This window comes from Lontra canadensis, unplaced genomic scaffold (assembly GCF_010015895.1).
Source record: "Lontra canadensis isolate GAN:19392208 unplaced genomic scaffold, GSC_riverotter_1.0 scaffold426, whole genome shotgun sequence".
In the NCBI taxonomy this organism is placed as follows: Eukaryota; Metazoa; Chordata; class Mammalia; order Carnivora; family Mustelidae; genus Lontra; species Lontra canadensis.
Genome location: NW_022631419.1, coordinates 26170 through 48908, shown reverse-complemented (window position 1 = coordinate 48908; position 22739 = coordinate 26170). Strand labels below are relative to the sequence as shown.

General features: G+C 42.7%; 1 protein-coding gene across 1 annotated transcript in view; it reads left to right on the top strand.

The window, feature by feature from the left end:
• The window catches only part of LOC116862993 (fibronectin type III domain-containing protein 3B-like), a 28729-nt gene extending 6389 nt beyond the window's left edge, over positions 1–22340 (top strand). Inside the window, exons 2-3 of the mRNA XM_032850460.1 lie at positions 15523–15598; positions 22164–22340. Coding sequence (XP_032706351.1) covers positions 15523–15598; positions 22164–22243 — 156 coding nt within the window. The 3' untranslated portion in view covers positions 22244–22340. The remainder of the gene's footprint in view (positions 1–15522; positions 15599–22163) is intronic.
• The last annotated feature ends 399 nt before the right edge of the window (positions 22341–22739 follow it).

Genomic DNA, 22739 nt, shown 5'->3' with positions numbered 1-22739 from the left:
TCCTCCGAGTCCGGTGACCTTTTCTGTTCTGCTTGATGTCTTCTTAATAACTTTTCCTTGATGGCTCCCTCCTTGCATTCAGTGGTTCAGGTCCTCTCACCACACAGGTTTACTCTGTAAATATCCCGATCGCCACCGTGTCAGGGAGACCCAGAAAGCGGTCCACAGTCAGTATAGCGTAGGCTAATGAATGAGCAGTTCTTGGGGACTTTGCTCAGGAGGAAGAAAGATACTCAAACGAGAGCAGTTAAAATAGAGGCTGTAGCTCTTACTGCTGAGCCACATTATATAACAGCGCCTTTTATGACAGGATCCTATTTAGAGGCTGGGGCTTGGGTTGAAAATGGAAAGAGTTAGGTTGGTCAAGCGTTGTTTTGGGGAGCTCAGCATGGGGAAGCTTGGTCTTTGGGCAGACTCTTCCGCATCCAGATGTATGAGGAGAGTACAGCTTGTGTAGGTGTTGAAAGAAAATGGTCACCGCAGACTGCTGTCCGTGTTCCGTCCACCACTCACGCTTCCAGATGCTGTCATCTCCTTTTCTTCGAGATTTGGGATCGATTTGGGCAGGATTTACGACTGAACTTGGACCGCGTAATAGATTTGTTCCTTTCAATAAGTATTTGTTGAATGTCTCCTGTGCTCGCGCTGTATTAGGAGCAACACAAAGATGAATTAGATGAATAGGACCCTGTTCTTGCCCTGAAGGAATGAGCGGTCAGGTTGGGGAGCAAAATGTGGTCCACCAAAATAGAATGGTCTGCATGTATTTACACACATGTAGAGCCATAGGAGAAGTGCTTGGATTGCAGAAGATGCCCTTGCCCTGGGAGCACCGAGGAGGGGTGGGATCAGGGAGTGGACGAGGCAGGCGGGAAAACAGACGGAGCTAGGAGAACTCACTTGAAGTGAAGTCTAGGACTGTTACTCAGCTTTGCACATCCTGTCGTCTGTTTCTGCTCCGCGTGGGGACACTGATCTGTAAGGCTGGTGTACTCCATGGAGAGCTTATGTTAGTGGGACCTAAGCCAACCATATCTGCACATTCTGCCATCTCTTCTCTGCAGCTGTGGCTAGTCCGTGTCCTTGTTAGTGACACTTTTTGGTCCTCTGATGCATCCAGTATGGCTGTCCACCCCTTGCTGTCTGTTCCTCAGCATCAGTGATCCCACAGTGATGCTGACTGTGAGCACCAACCCCCCTCCCCAGCCCCGAGCTACTTTCCAGAAGCACAGGCAGCCGCCCCTGCTTCTGAGGGCCTGCTTTAAAAAGGTGTGAGTTTTATCCAGGTCTGTGGTCTGATTTTTACAGTCCTCTCTGCCTTAGGTCTGCCAATTCTGCTCACTACAAAGGCTTCTGGAAAGTCATAGCCTCTGTGTAATCTCGGTCTCGTAAAGGAAAATGTTGATGCCGTATTATCAGAGGGTGTTGTTATATGTGGCACCCACAATAATTACCACGTACGACATGTAATTATGACAACTCTGAGCTGTCTGGGTTGAGAGACACTTCAGAATTTAATTAGCCAAAGGCAGTAATAACAAGAGACAAACTGCAGTCCGTAGCCTTCAAGTGGTAGAAATGGAGCCGCCTTCAAAAAAGGAGAGGATTAAGGAAAAACACCGGCGTGGCAAAGTTGCACTGCGAGAGAACGGCAGTTTGAAACTCTGCAGTGGTTCTGACATCGTGATTGTTTTCAGCTTACTTCAGCGTTTGGCTGTTGCCCTGTAAACTCAGTAACAGGAACTGTGTCTCCTCTTCGAGCGATGCCTGGCGCTGGAGGTAGCATCCGGTCGGTCCTTCGGAATGGTTGATGGATGAATGAAATGAACAAATTTAATTCATCCAAACCAGGGCTCGAAAACTGACCATTGGTTGTATTTGTCACACGGGCCCTCTTCTCCTCCCCGTCTCTTTATAATTGATGTAATTAATAAAAAATAATAATTAGGTGCTAGTACTTAAAATTGGAAGATTTACCTAAAATTCTGGATCTTTCTGTGATAACACTGGACTGGTCTTCCCACTTGGCAGATAGTGGCAGCCGCCTGCTCCAGCTGGGGACTGTCCTCCTCAGTCCCCACTCTGTCCCCTTCACTCCGTTTCTGCATTGCCTGCTGTCTGTGCTTGTCTGAGGTTGGAGCCTGGAAATTAACATTTTTACCTTTGAGATTGCATTGTGTGCTTACGCATCTTGTGTTTCAAATAGAGCAAAAATGCTTGATTTTTCAGGCATGGTCGTTTGTGTGTCATACTTAGGAAGTGATTTTAAGCCTCTTAGTTTTGTTTTTTTTTAAGATTTTATTTATTTATTTGACAGAGATCATAAGCAGGCAGAGAGGCAGGCAGAGAGAGAGGAGAGAGCAGGCTCCCCACTGAGCAGAGAGCCCGATCGATGTAGGGCTCAAACCCAGGACCCTGGGATCATGACCTGAGCCGAAGGTAGAGGCTTTAACCTACTGAGCCACCCAGGCACCCCAAGCCTCTTAGTTTTTTTTCCTCATGACTTGCGAAATGAACTGGCATGGGGTCTGGTTCATATGGCTTAGTGGGAGGGTTTCAGTTACCCGTCTTACAAGTTAGGACCCAAGTGTTGTCTTTTTTTGGCCTCTCCTTTTTAGTGAATAGAGTCTGAGCCCCCGATCAGTGCCACACTGAGCACTTAGTAAAGCATAGGAAGGGCAGAAGGAACGAGAGGGTGCCTTGATTTTACTGTTTACAGACTAGTTAGGGACATAAACACAGACAGATGCAAGCTATCAGCATTCCAAGGGCAGCGATACAAATACTTGTGTTTATCATCTTGTTTCAGAGGCTCCAAGAATTGAGACTTCCTTGAGGGCTTATTGAAATAGAATTTTTTAAAAAGCAGACACTTCTGGTATTACCTCGAAGAGGCATTCCATACCATTTCTGTGTTAACTTTCTCTTTGGTTAAGGTTAAATATGATGGCTTTCCTGCCTCTCATGTCTGTTTTCTTTTGGTAATGTGTACTTGTCATGTTCAATGTGATTCGACAGCCATGGCTGTATCTCATAGCGCAGTAAAAATAATACATAGACACACAGAGGAAGAAGAGAAGGGATAGTTCTCCATCTACATGTAAGACATATGTTTGCATATAACTGTTTTCATGTTGGCAGACTTTTCTTTTTTTTCTTCAAATGATTGATTTTAAAAATAGGATCATATAGAAATGATATATGTTCCGTTCCAAACGAGACAATAGTGAGCAAGTAGCATAAAATTAGTACCATGAATCTTTAAGTTCCAAATCCCTATGTGAAATCCCTCCGCGGGCGGAGGAGCCAGCTGCTGAAGCCACACAGTATTATGTGGAGATAATCCTGCAGTCAGATGCCCTACCACTGAGCTATATACCCCCATGTGTGGACATAATTCTGGGTTTAGCTGCCTTCAGACTGCATTTATTTCCCCATTTAAATTGGGATTTGTCAGAACCAGGTGCCTCTTAGTAATTTTCCAGCCACCCCCTACCTTTAGAATAAGTTGAAGCTAAGCTATAGTGGGCCTCCAGAAAAAAAAAAAAAAGAAGTCACATGTGTGCCCCTTTAGTGTTCATTCTGACGTCGAGGTCGGTGTTGCCTCTTAGCCCTGGGCCTTTTTCCTTAATAGGCTACCATCAGATCAGATCATTGCCGAGAGGGACTGTGTTTTATGGGCAGCAGGTGTGGTTAGCATGATCATTAATTAGAATATTTGGCCCTGCCTCTCCTAGATTCACTCTTTATTGATCATTCCTTACTCCTTGGGGTAGAGTAGGTGTGCATTTATTTGGATAAAATGGACAGCTTGCATTTAGAAAATTACCTCGCTAGGGATTTCTGCTTTGCAAATAACTGGGCAGTTAGCATGAGCTGGAGCAGACTGGTCTAGCTTTGGGGGCAGGTCAGCTAGAAAGTCATCAAAGTTCCATTCCTATTATTTTCAAGAAATGGAAATTAAATCATGTGAGCCAAATCTGAGATTTCGAGAGAAGGGGGCTTGTGCTTGTTACCCGTTTATGTTACATGACTTAATTTTTAAGAGGTGTTGTTAAAATGTCCATATGTTTTCTAAGTAGTTTAAAAAAATGCAGCACTGACTGAAACGTATTACTACTTTAGATAGAAGTTTCTTCGGTCTTTGTGCTGGATTGTCCTAGTTCATGTGATAAGGAAACCTTGACACCCTGAAGCGAGTGCTTCAGTTAGTGATGTGGTTTGGTAGCTGAATTGGCCAGAGTTGTGCACCTCATACATCTTTTCTGACTTTGCCATTTTTAATTTTTGTTTTGTATTGTCAGAACGGGTATGTTTGAGGCCCGTCTTCTCATTACCTTGTGAAAAGTCCATATAAAAAGCATCCTGAAAAAACTGTCTATTTATAATTGGGTGACTTTAGTCATGATGAAAAATAAAAGTAATATATAAAACAGGAATATAATATGAATTACGAAGGAATAGCATCCATATTTTTCTTCTAGGGGTTGTGATGGGAAATCAGACCTTGGGCTTATATACACCTTGTCTGTGAATAGTACCTGTTTTAAAGACCGGGGTAGTCCATGGAGGGTGCAGTTGGGTGACAGAGGACATTATCCTCTCAAGAGTCTCCATTTTCGGGGTGCCTGGGTGGCTCAGTGGGTTAAGCCTCTGCCTTCAGCTCAGGTCATTATCCCAGGTTCCTGGGATCGAGCCCCACATCGGGCTCTCTGCTCACCGAGGAGCCTGCTTCCGCCTTTCTCTCTCTGCCTACTTGTGATATCTGTGTCAAATAAATAAATATAAAAAAAAAAAAAAGAGTCTCCATTTTCTTGTTTATCAAGTGGTTTTCTGAGGGTCAGGTGCTGAAGAGTTTTCCCATTTTTTTTTTTTTTTAAAGATTTTATTTATTTATTTATTTGACAGACAGAGATCACAAGTAGGCAGCGAGGCAGGCAGAGAGAGAGGAGGAAGCAGGCTCCCCGCCGAGCAGGGAGCCCGATGCGGGGCTCTATCCCAGGACCCTGGGATCATGACCTGAGCCGAAGGCAGAGGCTTTAACCCACTGAGCCACCCAGGCGCCCCAAGTTTTCCCATTTTTTATCGATGTCCCCTGCACGTCATGTTTCTTCAAGGGGCCTTGGAACTTTAAAGAGCCTCCCTCAAGGAGACTTGAAGATAGGCCTCACACCAGGTGTGTGCTGTTTCTTTGGAGGGAGGCAGTGGCTCATTTCCTAACCCTTTTTCTAACAACAAGGATAGAAGATTCTGTAAGGTTTGCCTCTTCCAGAGATTTCAGTGCCGTAACAATGTAGAAGATTCATTAAAGGTCAGATGTTTGACATTGAAAGAATTCCAAGTGTCTGAGTTTTTGGCATTTACTTCAGACCTAAATGTTACTCTGTAAGCTTGCTGATCGCCAGCAGGCTTTTGGTCTCCTGCTTTTAGTTGAGTGGTTATTTGTGGGCAGTAAGTTGAGTTGGTGGAAAGAATGGCTTTTATTTGATATTTTGATTTTTCTGTTCCCTCTGTGGTGGAGGGAGTGAATAATAACTGTTTGAGGAATGGTGCTAAGCACTTATATACATCATTTCATCCAGTAATCATACACCCCATAAGGTGGTGATCATTTTTACAGACAGAACCGGAGGCGAGAAGGGTTAAGTACTTCCAGCTGGCAAATCACAGGACTGGGATTTGAATCCATTTAGAACCTTCCCAGAAGGGTAGGGTTGCTTGGGTTGGGCATGGCTCATTGTCTTGTTCAGGTAAAAGAGTTGGGAGAGATTTTGGGGACTGGGTTTTGCCAGATAGTAAATTATGAAAGTTCATTGTGAAGACTCTTCCTGTTCTGTGATCTTCGTGTTGGTTCTGGAAGGTGATAGTCATCATTTTGGATCTGCAGCTTCTGACAATTGCTAACCAGGTGCTGGTGGTGGTGGTGGTGTCTGAGGCTTGGAGGCAAGAGTTGAGTTGGAAGGAGGAATTGGGAATGAGGTCATCAGAGGTCTGGGTCACTAGAGCTCCTCCCTTTCTTTAGGCCAGTGGTTCTTTCCCTGAGATTAGCCGCAGGGGGAGTGGTTCCCACTGGGGTCAGCAGCTTTGGACCCAGACAGAGTAGCTGGGGTTCCCTGTCCCCTGGAGTTAGGAGATGACCTTTTGGTCAGCCTTCCTTTCCTCCCAGACCCCGCCTTTCATTTTCATTCAAAAATTACATCACCCCGGAGGCACAGTTTTTGTGTCTGAAGAAATCTGAAAACTTATTGTAAGACTTGAAACTATTAGCTTGTTTTTCATGCTGAATTTATAATTATGTCTCTTAAGTAATGCCAGAATGACAAGAAAAAACACCCTAAGTTTATCCTTAAAAGAGAAAGAAAATGGCCACTTGGCTACGGGAGCGTTTCTTAAATCTTTCACCTCTGCTAGCTTCTTGTTCTCAGGGGGAATACAGAATTAAGTGGCCTGCAGGGTTTGTACCCTGAGCCATGATACCACACCCATTCGCTAGCCAGTTCCTCTTTTCTTTGTTTGAGATTGATGAAGGGCTGTTTGGATTTTGTCTCTCCTCAAGATGTTAATTATATGTTTCAAAATCATGTGTTCTGTTAAAAATCACTTACGCATAGCCTTGGAAAGAGAACTGGAGGCCGGGAGTTGCTTCAGGGGTGCAGAATATTGTTTTGGAGGCCTTGGGAAATAAATCTTAAGAGTTAGTTCATTTACCACCAAGACATATTTAGTCAGTGTATATAAACAAAAGAAGTCACAGTGTGCCTGGACGTTATTTGTCCCAGATGGAGTTTAAACTTGGCTCATTATACTGCACTGATGTCATGGCGCATAAACGGGCCTGCGGATTAGAGCCGTGCAGAGAGTCGCTGTGTGCTTGTGTGCTGCAGGCAGCTGAGGAGGAGGGGAGGGGCTGGCCGGAAAATCTTTGTCACATTTTTCCTTCGTTGTCTGCAGAGACGAGTGTGTCAGTCCTGAATTTGGACTCGGTGCAAAATGAGAGAAGAATTGGAATAATCTGTTCATTTGTACAAATTGGTATGTGTGCGCGCCCAGGAATCTCATCATCTGGGGCCCAAGAGTACAGATGCGCGCCGAGCTTTCCAGCAGTTGCTTACAGAGCTCTGGTACCAAGATCTAGAAAGGAAAATCTGAAAGCATTACATTTTTGAAGAGCGTTTTTCAGTCTGTTGCTCTTGAAACGTCAGATCTGGACAGTTTCTCTAAACTTTTAAATGATCTTAAAGTATCCAGCTGTATAATTCTGTTTTCCTGGAATGTATGGTGGATAACCTCCCAAGCTCCTTGCTTAAGTGTTTAAAAAAGGCAAATGCCTGATGCTTCTTAGAGAATCTGGCCAAGTTTAATTCTTGCTGTGTGCTTTGAGAAGGCAGCTGATGGGTCAGAAAAGGGTCTTCTGGAGTTCTGAGCAGTTGGTAGGAAATTTCCACATACTGTGGTATAATTTTATTACTTTCTATTGCTGACTTCCATTAGGATAGTCTTAATTAGACACGTTTCCAAGTAATTCAAACCATTTTGTAGATGTAAAGGGCTTAGATTTCAGAACTTCTGTGAATGGATTCCAAAGTCACTCTGGTTGCCTGAATCCAGGGAAGCCGAACAGACACTGGGATGCAAATGAGTTGGGAGGTGAGCTTTTAAGGAAAGTCAGAATGTTTCTCAAACTGAAAATCTGGTCAGAGATGAGAATTGGCTATGTGGTTTTGTTGTTGTTGTTGGTGGTGGTGTTTTGGAGAAGATAAAATGCAGATTCCATAAAAAGCGGCAACAACTTTTTTTTAAATACTCTTTATTTAGAGGCCACATTTTTTCTTAGAGATTGGTCACTGGTCCTTACCAGCACCGAAGGTTCTAGATTATGGAGGTGCAGTAACGTTTCCTAGACCCTAGCGTATGACCTATTTGTATTCACTTCTGATTGGATGTTAGTGGTCATATGCTAGCAAGCAATAGTAGTGTTAATTTCAAGCAATTGAAAAAGTATACTAATAGAGAAAAGTCAGCTCTAGAATATTGATTGATGAAATAGTGGGACCTGATTTCCTGTCAGTTATAAGGATGAGAACATTTCTTCACAGATATATTATTTCTTGATTATTTCTTTGAGAGGGGGAAAGAACAGTGTAAAATGAATGACATGGCCGATGTTGAAACCCGTTTAAGAATTATTAGAATATTGGGAATATAGGCAGTTAAATGTTTCTTCCCTGACCTGGGCTTGAGATTCTGATAGTAGAGATTCTGATAAGTTCAGTGCATAGCTTACCAGAGGGGCGTGACTGGAAGTACCACATCAGCGTGAATGGGATTACACTTTCTCAGCCAATCGAAAGTAGACAGGAGGTGGCTGGACCTGAATGGTGGGAGACTGTCATGTGCCATGCACATGCAGGGTAGTCCTGGCTAGGTGGAAAGTAGCCTGAACTGCACCTTCCCTGTTAGTGTGGCCAGAGCCCAGCCTATGGACGTGGGGTGCATTGATGGAATTGAGGGGTAGAAGGGGGTTGTGTCTTAACCTGATGGACATTTTTTATAAGGATTAACCCTGAAGTGGTGTTGACAAGAACCAAATTTTGTTCCCAGTGAGCCTAATTGTCAACTAAAGGAAGAAGAGTTCTAGTGTTGGCACTGAGAGCTATGAGCAGAATGTATTTAATAAAATTAAAATTATTTAAGTAAACGTGGTGCTTCAAATGCACCACGGGTATTTGGTGGCTGTTACTTTAGCCGGGGAAACTATACTTAAGCTTGCATAGAATTTTGGTCTTTTATATTCTTGGTTTTTATCTTGAAAGTCCTGTAGTTGAAATCTTAGACTCTGGCATTTGTGGCTCTCTTAAAAGAGGCTTTTAACCTAGTTTTGGCCATCTATATTACATTTCGCATTTTTTCCATTTAAGTTAAGGCTATATTTTTATTCTTAAACAGCAGCCCTTTTTGTAATAGAATCTCTTTATTCAGGGCAGTGTACAATTAGAGTAGAAATGTATGATTTCTTACAAGCTGCCATTGTATTCCTTTTATAGCCCTTAGCACTATCTATAAATGTTTTCTTTCTGTTTAAACTCTATCCCCTCTCTACCCCTCTTCATCCTGCCTAAGTTCTATTTGTCAGCCTGAGGTGAGCAGAACTTTGTATTCTCAAAGGCTCTATTCCCAGTGCCTGGAGGAATGCCTGACCCATTCTTGTCACTCTTGATATTGGCTAAATTAATAGAGATATCATAGTCATTCTTCTGAGGACTGTCATGAAATGGGCTTTTGGAACTCTTCTGAATGTATAGAGTTTCAGCAGGCACTGGCGTAATTTCAGTGCATAAAAATGTCCTCCCTGGTTTGTCTGATTTCTTTTCCCTTGGTTACCTATTAATCCGTTCCTGTCTTTTTGTTAATCATAGGTGGCTTTGGGAAGCGCAGCAGCCTTAGCTGCCATTGTCCCAGGAGTCCTCTTTTACTTTTCTTATGCCTACTGTTGGGGCATGAGAAGTGGCATCTGGTGATTGTGATAGCCCGTGATTCACTCCTTGGTCCGTCTTAGGAATCCAGGGGAGTTCAAGGACGTGATAAGGACTTGATGAGAGTAAACCTGACTCAGTATAAAAGCCATTGTTGTTAGTTAAGGTTTCCCTTACCACCCAACTGTCATATTGGGAGTTACGGGCCCTGGCGTAGGGAGTGGGCTTGGGTTTCCCAGAACAGATCTTGTCCTTAGAGCCCATCTTGGAGACTTACCCTTGACCCGGTGAAGTGAGTTCTTCTCTCCTTGTAACTGTTTATTAAAGTATGATCACAAAGAATTGATTTTGTGAAGCCCATGCCTATCAGAGGGGCGATTTGTGTAATAGAAGAGCCTGCATTTTGGTCAGGTGGGGCTGGATTCTAGGGCTAACTCAGTCGTTTTGTAGTTTCCTGACTTTACACAAGTCACTTACCCTCTTTAAGCCTCAGTTCCCCATCTATGTAATCTGGTTAATAGTACCTACCTGGCAGACCACAGGGGTTTAATAGTAGCTGTGTAGAAATCCTTGTAGAAAAAATGCTGTTAAAAGGAGTTGATAAAGTAGCCCACATCATTCTGAGCTAATTTTAGAGATGTGTAATAGTCCATTGAGGGTGACAACTTTTGAACCTTCCATTCTTTGAAGACATCAAGAGTACTAAAAATTTTGGAAGCGTTGGCATCTTCTTGCTCCTTGCTTTAAACTGAACAGGTCTGGGGGTGTCTGGCTGGCTCAGTTGGTAGAGGGTGGGACTCTTGATCTCAGGGTTGTGAGTTCCAGCCTCACGTTAGGTGTTAAAATCTTTAGAAAAGAAGAAAATAAACTGAATGAGTCCTACAGCCCAGGAAGAAACAAAACAAGACTGTTTTGTCCTACCAGTGTTGGAGCGAGCAACAGCTTCAGTACCATGTGTGTCCCTCTGCCTTGACCCAGTGAGTAAGTACTTCTTGGGGCTTCCTGGTCTTGTGTGTGTTTTTCCTGCCAGCTTTGGAGTTAGGCTTCAGGTAGGACAGGTGAGCGGATAAGACAATCAGTACTTTCTCATCATCTTCTAGTACCTTTCTATTTTACCTGTCATATTTTAATCTTGGTGTATTATCACCACCAGATAATTATTGGTTATTTGCAGCCCATCTTCTCCCTTTTCCTGATTTGGAGCAAAGGGAGGGGACTCAGAAAACATACGATGCTCACTTTTCAGTTTGTTGGAGACCAGCTCTGGTCTCTAGTCCAGGCACCAGGTTCTCAAAGTTGTGTAGTGATGGATAGTTTGGGCCTTCCAGGGCCTGGGTGGAGCTAGTCAGGATTTCTGTGGAGTTTGGGAATCTGGAGTGTGTGCATATGTGTGTGTGTGTGTGTGTGTGTGTGTGTGCACGCGTGCATATCCAGAAAAAAAGTGCAGTTATTCTTCTCATAATCAGTTCTCAAAGTTGTATATTGATGGATGGTTTGGGCCTTCTAGAGCCTGGGTGGAGCTAGGCAGGATTTCTGTGGAGTTTGGGAATCTGGAGTGTGTGCGTGTGTGTGTGTGTGTGTGTGTGTGTGTGTGTGTGTGTGTGTATCCAGAAAAAAAGTACACTTATTCCTCTCATATAATCATAAGTCCCTTTTTAAGAGTTATTAGATATTCTTGGGGCACCTGGGTGGCTCAGTCATTAAGCGTCTTCCTTTGGCTCTAGGTCATGATCCCAGCATCGTGGGATTAAGCCCGAGTCAGGTTTATAGGGGAGCCTGCTTCTCCCTCTCCGTCTCCCTCTGCTCCCGCCCCCCCCGCCCCGTGCTTGCTCTCTCTCTCTCTCTCTCTCTCAGTCTCTCTCAAATAAATAAATAAAATCTTCAAAGAGAAGTTACTACCTATTGACAGAATCCTTCCTTAGGTGGAACTCTTCTGCAGCTTTTAGGTTCATTTTTCCCCCCTAAAGATACCTGTTGGATAATCATACATGCTGACTACAGGTGAGAGGTATCCATTTATACATAACACAGTTCAGAGTAAGACAAGCCTCACAGAGTGTGGCAAGTGGAAGAAGCTTCCGGAATGGAACAGGGTCCCCTCTCCTGGCACGGTTTGTATCTTGAGTGTCTGGCTATTGGATTTAACTTACAGGAAAACTGCAAATGTAACATTCTATCTTTGGTCGGTCAGTACTGTCCTCTAGCAGTAGCTTCTGTGATAGGCAGTGGCTGGTTTGGTCAGGGGGCTGGGAATTTTTTTGAGGTGTAAAGTAGGAATTTGCCTCCAGGAATGATCTTCCATATCATTGATCTGGTTAATCAGCCACCCACAATTTAAATTGAAGTAGTAGCTTTCCTTTTCCTCCTCTACTGGGTACGAAACCGTGTTGGATTTATACCTTAAAGGAAAGATCTATTGATGCCTGTTTTGGTAGTCTTGTTGGGCGGCGCTTTCTCACGATGCTGTTTAAGCTTTTAGTTAAATGATATCAGTTCTATTACTTGTTTTATTAAGATTTTGGAAGAATGGGTACTTACTTGTCATTAATTTTTGACAAACTTGCCTCTGATTATTTTGGGCTACTTGGTTCCTGTAGCTGGAACAGATGTGAAACTGACCTGATGAAGCAAGTGTAGCCTGAAGTACGCTTTTATGATTTGATTAACACGATTCTATTTTAGCATCTCTGGAGGAGAAGAATCTATCAGGAGTTAAAATCTTTTTTCCTCTGACGAGATACAGAATGCGGCTTGAATTGTTTTAATACTGACTTTGGAAATGCAGGAAATGCTTAGTGAGTGGACAAAAAAATGATGAGGTTTGGACAGTGATAGGATGTTTTACATTCTGCATTTGTGAGAACTTGTAACAGTTATGTCTGCCTTGTGGCCAGAGAGAGAAAGGAGGGAGGGAGACAGAGTAGGGGCAGAGAGGTCAAGAGAGAGAGAGAGGGGCAGGCTGCTGTCATAGGAAAGGTTAAGGGGCAGGGAGCCTGCCAGGGCGTGACTCATGTGCCTCAGGGCTGGGTGATGGAAGGCTCACTTCTGCCCTCTCATTCATGTCTGTTGTCAGGGATGAGATCCCTGGACTGGTGTGTGTCGAAACTTTATTTTTTATCTCTCCTTTATTGACAGTGAAAACAACAAGGTGGTCAGTGGACCTCAGTATAATAAAATGCTTTCTTTTAAAATGATTTGGTGCCAGGATGAATGCGGGTTGCTCAAATAATGACTTTTGCTCTTACTAAGAAATATTGATATTGGGACGCAGGAGATTTGCCTGGTTTCTGAGGTAACTTGGAAGATTATAATCTGGTTGCCATAGCAACCCAGCAGCAGGGAAAATTACAGGAACGAAACATTCGAAGGGAGGTATTTTAGTAGGATGCATAAAAGCTCTTTACCTATCCCCTTTCCCCCTGAAGAAGCAGGGTGGGGGTCAGGAATCGGCCTCTGTAAGCAGAGAGAGGTTATCATAAATGGCTTTTGGAGGCTTTGAATGGTGGCCTGGTGTCAGGGACTGCTAAGGAACCGTTACAGACACTTTTCATGTCATGTGAGGAGCAGGTAATGTGACGGAATGTGGAGTGTACCCCAGTTCAGAAATCCCTTTTCTTGCTTGGGACTTTCCATAATACTGGTGAATTGTACTTTCAGGACCTCCATTCAGGACACATTGTCTGACAATTATGAGAGCGGTGGAGGACAGAGTATATGAATTTGGGATTGTCAGAGAGTATCTGGGGCATAGTCATGGTGTCCTTTGATTTTTATTTTTCCTAACTAATTAATTCTACAGGCCTGTATTATACGTCTTACCCCTAGAGGTTTCAACACAAGAACTGATTTCTGCTCTATTACAGTAATGTTGGAATTGGTCTAAGGACTTTTAAAAAGACACGGATAATTTTCTTTATTGGAGTGTTTTTTAAAATTCTGTTATAATTGAGTTATGTTCTATGTTTATGTATGAATAAAGTTAAATTGAAACTATTTTCATGTTAGGAATGCCTTTAAAAGCTCAGTTTCAAGAAAGCAATTGAAATGTTTTAATCACTCTATAGAGATCTGAAGGGATTTCCTTTTGAGTTCTTAAAATGGCACAGTGTGTTTACATTGGTGATAATTTGAATACTTAAGACTGAAAGATTATTGACACAGTTACTGTACAGGAAAAATAAATTGCCTTGAAACCACCGTTATAATTCAAGGTAATGAGAAGCACCAGGGAGAAGCTGGGACTGCTTTTTCCTGAATGATCTTGTTTTCTCCAGTTAATGCATTTCCTGATTTAAATAATTTTAATATCCTAACAGTGTCTCCTGTGGTGAATTATTAGAAGAAACAAAATACATGGATATTAAAGGTTTAGATTTTAAAGATGAAACGGCTCTGATCTCAAAACATTTTTACGGAACAGAAATTTAGGTACATGCAGTAAATAAAGTTGACTTTTTAAAAAAAACTTGACTTTTTAAATTGAATATTATGAAAGCTTAATTTCTAAGTTAAAATATTGTTTGCACTGGTTTTCCTTGTGTTTTTACAACTTTGATTATTCATTCAGTAGAAATAGTTATCAAGCGCTTATTCTAGGCCGTGTACAGTTTTGAGCCCTTAAGTCTTTACAGAGTCAATATTAAAGAAGCAAAGACAGACCCTAGAATAATTGCGGAGCTCACTGGAGTTGTCAGTTCTAGGAAGGAGATGTACAGATGTACAGATGTGTGCAAGGGCGCACACACCTGTGTTACGACACACGGTGGGAGGCCTGTCCTGTCCTGAAAAGCTGATTCCACTTCTTAGGCTGACAGGAATGAATAGGCATGAGTCACTCGTCAGGGAAGGAGTAAGGTGGGTGGCAGGCAGAGATGAAGAAGGACAGGGAACGGTACGCCTGATGGTTTCGACGCAGGGAGGGACAAGGCTTGCTCGGAGAACCCTGAGATGAATGTGACACCGACCTCTGTCCAGTTTCCAGAAATGGACAGTCAGTATTTTCGTAGTGTCAACCTTGCCCATGGTGTGATATTTCACCTCAGTTTTTAAGCTTAGATTATGTCCTTTGGTTTGTATTTAGATGTAAATCCAGTGATTTTTTTTTTTTTCCCCTGTTGTTACCTGAAGAACTAGATGAGATCTAAAACTGAGGCTCTTGGAAGAACATACTTTGCCATGGCTCTGCATGGTCTAGCCTTGAAAGTTGCCTACTTAGATTAAATATTAGGGGCGCCTGGGTGGCTCAGTCAGTTGAGTGTCTGACTCTTGGTTTTTGGCTCAGGTTGTGATCTCAGGGCTTGTGGGATTGAGCCCCCATGGAGCTCTTCGCTTCAGCAGGGGAGTCTGCTTAAAGGGTCTCTCCCTCTGCCACTCTCCCACTCTTGGGTGCTCTGGTGTGCGCACGCTCTCTCTCTCTCTCTCAAATAAGTAAATAAACTTTTTAAAATAAATACTAATGTTCACTGACATTTAGATAACAGATTAAAAAATTTGAGTGTTTGAGACCTATTTATAATATTATTATTCATTTATTTTATAGTGTGTATTACTAATTCCAGAACTTACACAGATACTTTATTTTCTGAACATTTTTCTTACAAATTGCTGCCTTTTGTTACACAGTGGACTCCTACAACCCGAATCAGTAATGGACACTTAGGAAGAATGTGTGCCGCAGTGTTTGCCCAGAGCCACGTTTCTCTGTGCCTTTTTCCCCTTATAAGCATAGTATCTGGTCTCGTTTCTTCTTGATTTCTCGTTTCTAAATTAGTGAAAGAAAAAAAGGAATTGTGTGAGAGTAAAAAAAGTTGAGCTTTTTAGGTATGTAACATCATAACCAATGCAGGAGAATTCACTTAGCTATATTCAAGTGGGTATACTGACCCCCCTCAACTCTGAACCAGGTCTAAGACCCATCCTAAGTTTTGTGTTGATACAGGGTTCTGTGCCGCACACATCCTGTCTAGTGCATAAATTCAGGTAATAAAACTGTGGAAGAGAAGCCCAAGATGCTCTAGTGTTAAATTGAAATTAATGTGTTATTTTGCAGGTCATTCTGGTTCAAGTTAATCCAGGTGAGACTTTCACAATAAGAGCAGAGGATGGAACACTTCAGTGCATTCAAGGTAAGGAAATTCTTGTAAGCCTCTAACGAGAGGAGTTTCTCTTTTATTTCTTGTTTTAAGGGAGTAGAGTTGTTCTTTGTGTCTCCATATCACTTATCTTGGATTTTTAAAAACGTTTTACTCTTTCTGTGAAATAGAGTCTCGATGCTAATGTAGGCCTATGATAAATAAAGGGGCAAAGGTAAATACCTCTAGTGTTCTGTTGACTTTTAAGTGAGTGAGTTTAACTTGGGAAGACTTGCAGTATTTTTTAATATATTATGGAATTTGGAAAATGTTGAGATTTTGAAGGACCTCAAATTGTCAATTGAGAACAATAACTTTTTCAGATTAGTTAAAACTTTCAAATACATAATGTGAGGCCAACGAGATGATGTTTTTTGAGGTAAGATCTGTAGTAAGTATCTGTTACTTGTTTTACTGATTAACAGATTGCTCCAAAATTTAGAGGCTTAAAACAACAACATTATTATCTCAGTTTTTGTGGGTCAGGAATTTAGGTCCAGCTTAGCTCTGTCCCACAGCCCTGGGCCTCTCAAGATACTGAAATCCAGGTGTGGGCTAGAGCGGCCATCCTTGGAAGGTATGTCTAAGAGTCAGTCTGTTTCCAGGCTTGCTTGAGGGGTTGTTGGTAGGGTTTAGGTTTTTGTGGGCTATTGGCAGGTGGCTTCCCTCAGTTCCTTGCTAAGCCTTCTCTGTGAGGCAGCTGGCTTCATCCGAGTAGCAACTAGAGGGCAGGGGGGTGATACCAGGTCCAATCCACTTGAGAAAGGGAATTTGCACAGTGTGGGAACACCAGCAGGCCGAAATCATTGGGGGCCATCTTAAAAAGCTGCCCATCATGGTCCATCCCCTGTCCCTAACAATTCATGGCCCTCCATATATGGAATAGTCCCTCAGAAGTTCTCTAAATGTCTTAACTCCATTACAGCATCAGCTCAGAGTCCAGAATCTTGTCTTCTAAGTAAGTTCCAGCTGTAGGTGACACTTCCTTGGGTGTAATTCTTTAAGCGTAGCTCCTAGGGCATTTCGGTTACTTCCTGTTTGTATAATCCAGTGCCGCCTCATTGTAGTTCACTTTGGAGAGAAATGGCTTAGATACTATGAACCACAGGATGCTCAGTCCAGATACATAGTTAGTCTGAAAACACTGCTGTGTCGGGCGGCGGTGTTTGCAGTAGCTCTTTTTGGCAGTGATTGCGATTATAGGGCAAATAGCAAATTGGCATGTAATGGAATTCAGTACTAGGTTAGTGATTGGCCAAGAATCTGATCAGAGCCCTCATCTTTAATTTCTGAACTTGCTCACCAATGCAGAAATGAATGAAGTGAAATGCCCTTCAGTTTTAGTTTCTGGTAATGAGCTGCATGAAAAAAGGTGATTTTTCTACTGCTTTTTTAATAGCAGACCATGCCACTTTGTAGTTTTGTTACTTAATTTTGTTCCTGTAGGTACAAAAACTAGGAAAAAAACTTCTACTTCTGGAGAAATGAGAGTGTTTTCAAAGATTCAGGCCCAGCCAGTTTTAATTGCAGATAGATAATCCAAAATGACTTAACCATTTTATTAATGTTTTTTACATTTTACTAATGATTTTTGCATTTCTCTGACCATTATGTTCCTGAGATTGATCTTTGGTTTTCTAAGCCATTTAAAAACCGAATCTAGTCTTTGGTGATGAGTCATACAAAGAAACTTAAGGTAAAAGAAAGGAGGAAATAAATATTTTAAGATAGTATGGGATATAAAATCTTTTACCTACTTGTAGTTCTGTAATAAAGAGGTATTATCAACAAATAAAACCTCAAAATCCACTTCGAAAAAGGATCATGCTAGAAAAATTAGATAAAAAGTCATTTCACCTACATAGAATAAACCTGGTATTTTCAATTCAGTAAGAATGAATTTGAGCTTCTGATCATGGGAACATGGGAGCCCCATGAATTAACTGGCCGGTGGACTGTGTTCCTCTACAACTGAGTGTGTGTAATACTTTCTATTGAAACCATAAAAGCAATGGATTGCTGAGTAGATCTACATATATGAAATCCACTCTTCTATGCCACCTGCTTTTGTTACGCGTGCATGGGTGCGTGTGTGCGTGTGCTCACGTGTGTTCATCAGGTTAGTCTCTCCCCCACTTTGTGTGCGTGTGTGTGTTCATGTCAGTAATTGGTGTATTCTCCAGGAAATGTTGGAAATATTTCACTCTATTCACAATGGAAGCTTTGTATTTTTTCATGATGATACTTTGAGATAAGTGACATTAACACCCCATCCAGTGATTTCAGAAATGCCTTTGACTAAAGCACAATTGGGGAGCTGTTTATCTTGGGCTTCCTTAGTCTTCCTATTCTTTGTTCTCTTCTGAACACCCATAGACTATGGTTATCTCCATTTGGGGCGTGGTGGTACCTGGCCCAATTAATTGAAATGACAGGATTGGGTGCAAGGGACCAGGACAGGGAGCTAATTAGTTTGCTAGGGCTTGGGAAGCCTTGGAACAACAGAATGAATTGCGGGAGCTGGAAGCAACCTGGAGTCCAGACCCATTGACTGTCACCATTGCATAATAGGCAGTCACTGAGTGGTGGCTTCCCCCCAGCCCCCAAGCCTTCTTTTGAGTTCCTGTGTAAGTTAGTGAATGCTTCACTCCAGGTGGGTGGAGAATATCATCATAGAATGTGGCAATAGGCAATGTATTTGTAAATTCCAACACAAATTGTAATGTTATTACTCTTTCACTTCATTAACATCCCTGTTGTTGCCCCGATTTAGCTCTTATGTTATATTCTCTGTTAATGAGTATGATAGATAAACATGAGGCTGAGGCCTCTGGAAGTTAATTTATACACCTAAATTCCCATAGTTAGAAGAGGCAGAGTTGAGTTTCTATCCCTGGTACGTCTGACTCGAGAACATGAACTCTTTATTGTCTTGCTCTGTGGCTTTACATCCGGGAACTCCTGTAGTAGGACTCCATTCCCTTTGGGCATGTGACAGGAGCGAGGTGGGTTCCTGTTCCTGGAATAACAGGATTCTGAGCAGGATACCAGGATTAGTACTCAGATAGCCAAGATCAAGTAGAGATGGTTTTCAGAGACTGGGTCTTCGGGATAAGACAGATGTACTATTACCAGAACTAATAGAACACAGTATGACACAGGAGTACTGATTTAGAATTCCTTAAGTTATTTCTGTCCTGAATTAGGAACGGGCCCAGAGTTGGGGTGGGCTGAGCTTCTTGGTGGGGCTTGCGACTCCAGCTGCTTAAGAGGAAGCGTCTAGTGGGAGAGGACTGGTAATGCGAGGGGGGGGCAGTCTTCTTGCTTACCTTTTAAAAACCTATCAGGAAACCATCTGAAATTGGATCATATTGTAATGGGAACTTGGGAAAGAAGCATTTGCGTTCTAGTGGAGATTAAAGTGAGGAGAATGAAGCTCTAGTTGTGCTCTTTCAACCCCAGCCAGCAGGCGGGGAGGTGGTGGTTTTGTGTGTGTGTGTGTGTGTGTGTGTGTGTGTGTGTGTGTGTAGGAGTGGTGGTTGGAAGTGGCCTTTCTGGAAATTTTGAAGTCATAACCATCACTTATAGCACTATTTGAAACTGGAGGTTTAATAACTTGGCTATTTCAGCACTGATATTTCAGCAGGTTAGGGATTGCTGCTGCGGTGGAGGGCGGGGATTGGGGTAGGGAACCAAGTTGATTGCCAGGCCTTCCTGGAAACTTTGAAATTATACTACTTGAAGTCAACCCTCTTTACTCGTAGTCGAATTTGTCTATAGGACATTCATGATGTCACTGAAAAGACAGCAGAAGCTCACTGTGATGCCATGAAAAGGCAGTTTGGAAATTCGGAGCAAATCAATATAAAGAATATGGTTACTCTGGGGGGAAAAACAAGATTTTGTTTTCATGAGAATGTCTTTGGTGATAATGAAGGAAGAAAAACACAGGAAACCTACAGTATGCTGTGAAAGCAGATTCATTTCTAATGGAACATTTCTCAATATTTTCCATGAAACATGAATCATAGGTCTTGAAAGGGCCCCAAGAGGTCATCGTTTATTCTCACTTGGAGGCAGCACTGTACCTATGGCACCCTAGACAAAAGATTTTTCTTTCCTGGGCCAGATGAAAGTATAAAGAGCCAATTGTTAGGGGGGGAAAAAAGAGATCTTAGCAATCAATATGAATTCTTGACTTTGCTTAAATTCAGGAATTAATAGAGGGCAGCTGCAGGTCTGTCCCATTATTTTCATATCCTTGTTTGGGCCGAGGGGCTGGCAACGCAGTCTTCCTTCCTGTCCACACATGCCATCTTTTTATCTGGGCCATTTCTCTGTTCCCTATAAAATCCTTCAGCCAAAACAAATAGTACACTTCCTTTAGGGCTCCGGATCTGTCTCTCCAGGAGCCCTCCTAGACCAGTCCATTCCATCCCGACCTCCGCGTTCCTGGAGGAGCAGGTGGAGGTGGCATTGTCCGCAACAGTCTGGTTATCTGTGCGCACTAGTCTGGGGCTCTTGAATTAGACTGGGAACCTAGTTGCGACACAGTATCCTCAACCTGCTCACCAGCCCCACAGCCTCTTAATGATTGCTGACTAGATCCCTGAACGGACCCTGGCATCCCATCAGGTGTGACGATTTTGCTTTTAAATTCTACCATTGTGCTGGGAGCTTTAAGATGTGTAGTTCAGCACTTTTCTCATGGTCTCTCAAGTCTCCTTAGAAGGACTTTCATTTCCCACAATGTTGGATAATTGAAGCTCGTCAGTTTCCTTGAGAGAAACATGTTGAGAATCTAAGGTACTTTCATATTACTTCATATTCCAATATTAAAACTTGCAATTTTTTAAAAAAGATTTTATTTTATTAGCGAGAAATGGAGGGGGAGTGGGAGAGGAAGAAGCGGACGACCCCCCATTTCAGCCTGCCCCGCTGAGCATGGGGCCCAACATGGGACTCAATCCTAGGACTCCAGGATCATGACCTGAGCCAAAGGCAGACCCTTAACCAATTGAGCAACCCAGGCACCCCTAAAACTGCAATTTTCATTTGTGTGTGTGTGTGTGTGTAAATTTGTGTTTTAAGACTTATATACAGACTGTGAGCCTGAAGAAAATAGGTGGATGTCATGGTGACAGAAGAAAAAGATTAAAGTAAAATGCTTGGGAAGCACCATTATTTTAATAAAGAATACTATTTAAAGAAATGTAATGCTGATGCGTTTTGCCCACAAGAAATGGACGTCTTTTGCAGATGTGGTTTACTCTGCTCACTTGCAGTGAGTGGGTTGAGACCTAGAAATGACAGTAGAGCGTGTGGTAGGAGGGGAGCTCGAGGAGACCCCTGCTCCGACCGGGCTGTGGCTTGGCTGCCATGACAGTGGGGCACTTTCCCCTCCCCTCCTTATTCTCTGCAAGCCGCCTTCAGCTCTGTGTTGGATTTTCCTCCTGCCCCATTGAGCGTGGAGACTGTATCGTTGAACACCACGCTCTGCTCAGGGACTCTGTGAATGACGCCATGGAGAGTGGTTCCATGTTGCTGAATCTCCTCGTCTGTCCCCCACCCCTGCCCCTCTTTGTGTGATTCAGCACCCAGACTGCCACAGGGACTTAAACGTTACTTTTTTTTTTTTTTTTTAAATTCCCTCATTTGGTACTTCTCTCATTTGGACTTGTTTGGCACATTAAAACACTGCCCTGTCATTCTTGCTTAGAATTTTATGACAGGTCCTGAGGAACGCATGTCTCTGGCTTTGTGGAGAAATGACAGGAATGGTGTTAGAGCGAGGATTTACAACCTGAGGTAGACTATAGTTTCACAAGCGAAGCTTCTATATGGTCTACTCCTTTAAGGCAGACTCTGCATATAAATAAGAAATGCTTGTTTTACTGGCTTAAAACCAAGGAAGGAGACCTGTGGGGAATGAGGCTTGTCTGCTAAGGCTGATTGAACTCTTACCTTGGCTGACATCTGCAAACAAGTGTTCCATCAGAAATATTTGGGTGGTTTATATGTGAGTGACTTCCCTTCCTCTGCATCTTCGCAAGCATTCGTTACATTGTTGAGTATATTTGTAGAATGTGTTTTAAGTTGAAATATTTTTTTCTTTTTACAAGACTAGAATTTTGAGAAACTGCCTTGAAAATTCACTTCTTTTGCAGTGGAGGAGGAGGGCAGTTTGTCACTGATTGCTAATCTGAGATGTTATCCTGAAGAGTTGGGGCTCCCTTGAAAATCCTTTAGAATTGCCCAGGCTAGCTCCAGTATCCTATCTTTCTGATTGCTCCAGAACTGTATTTGGGGAGAGTTCCTCCACAGTCCTCCAGTGAGGACTAAGCAGGGAGGGTCTGAGTTTCTAGGAAAACTTTGAAAGTACTCCATTAATTTGCCGGTTCATCTTATGGCTCTTAAATGGTAGCTTCAGGACAAAGCAGTCTTTTGCCTGGTGTATGTGTGTAATATTGGGTCTCAGTGTTTTGGAGTATACCTGATCGCTGAAATGTTTGAGAGGTTTATTTTGAACGTGACGATTTGGCTTTTCTGTCACACATAGACATGTGCAGCTGTTACTTGCAAGCAGGCATTCTCAGGGTGGACCTAAGAGGCCTCTTTCAGACCCAAGCTTGTTGCTGAGCAACTAGAAGTTGACCAGTAGCGTGGTCCCCACAAGGGCTGGTAAGTACTAGTGGGCCTGGAGCAAAGTCCAGTTTCTGGAAGGGATGGGAGGAAGGTCTGTGGTGGTACTTGCAGCTGTCATCACGCTGGGACTGAGTCATGTCATGAGACTGGGTTACATCAGTGTCAAATTATGTTGCTTCCCGGGAGGTGTAAAGTCCCTGTCAAGGGAGGTACCCAGTGTGTCTGCTGCTTTCTGTCCTTCTCCTTCTGCCCTTGCCAGTTATCTTGATGGTTTATTGCTGTTCTTGCATTTGCATAATTAAGACAGATAAAACCTCACTCAATATTACGTTGTCAGACGTTGGCCTTTTTCTCCGTGTAAAGTTCTAGTGATTTGATCTGTTAGAAGTTGTAAAGATGATGTTTTCAAAGTCAGTGCTATATAGTATGATCCCTGGCTGTCCGCTAGCTAATGCTTAACCTCTCAGCCTCCCTCTTCTTTCCTGAGGTG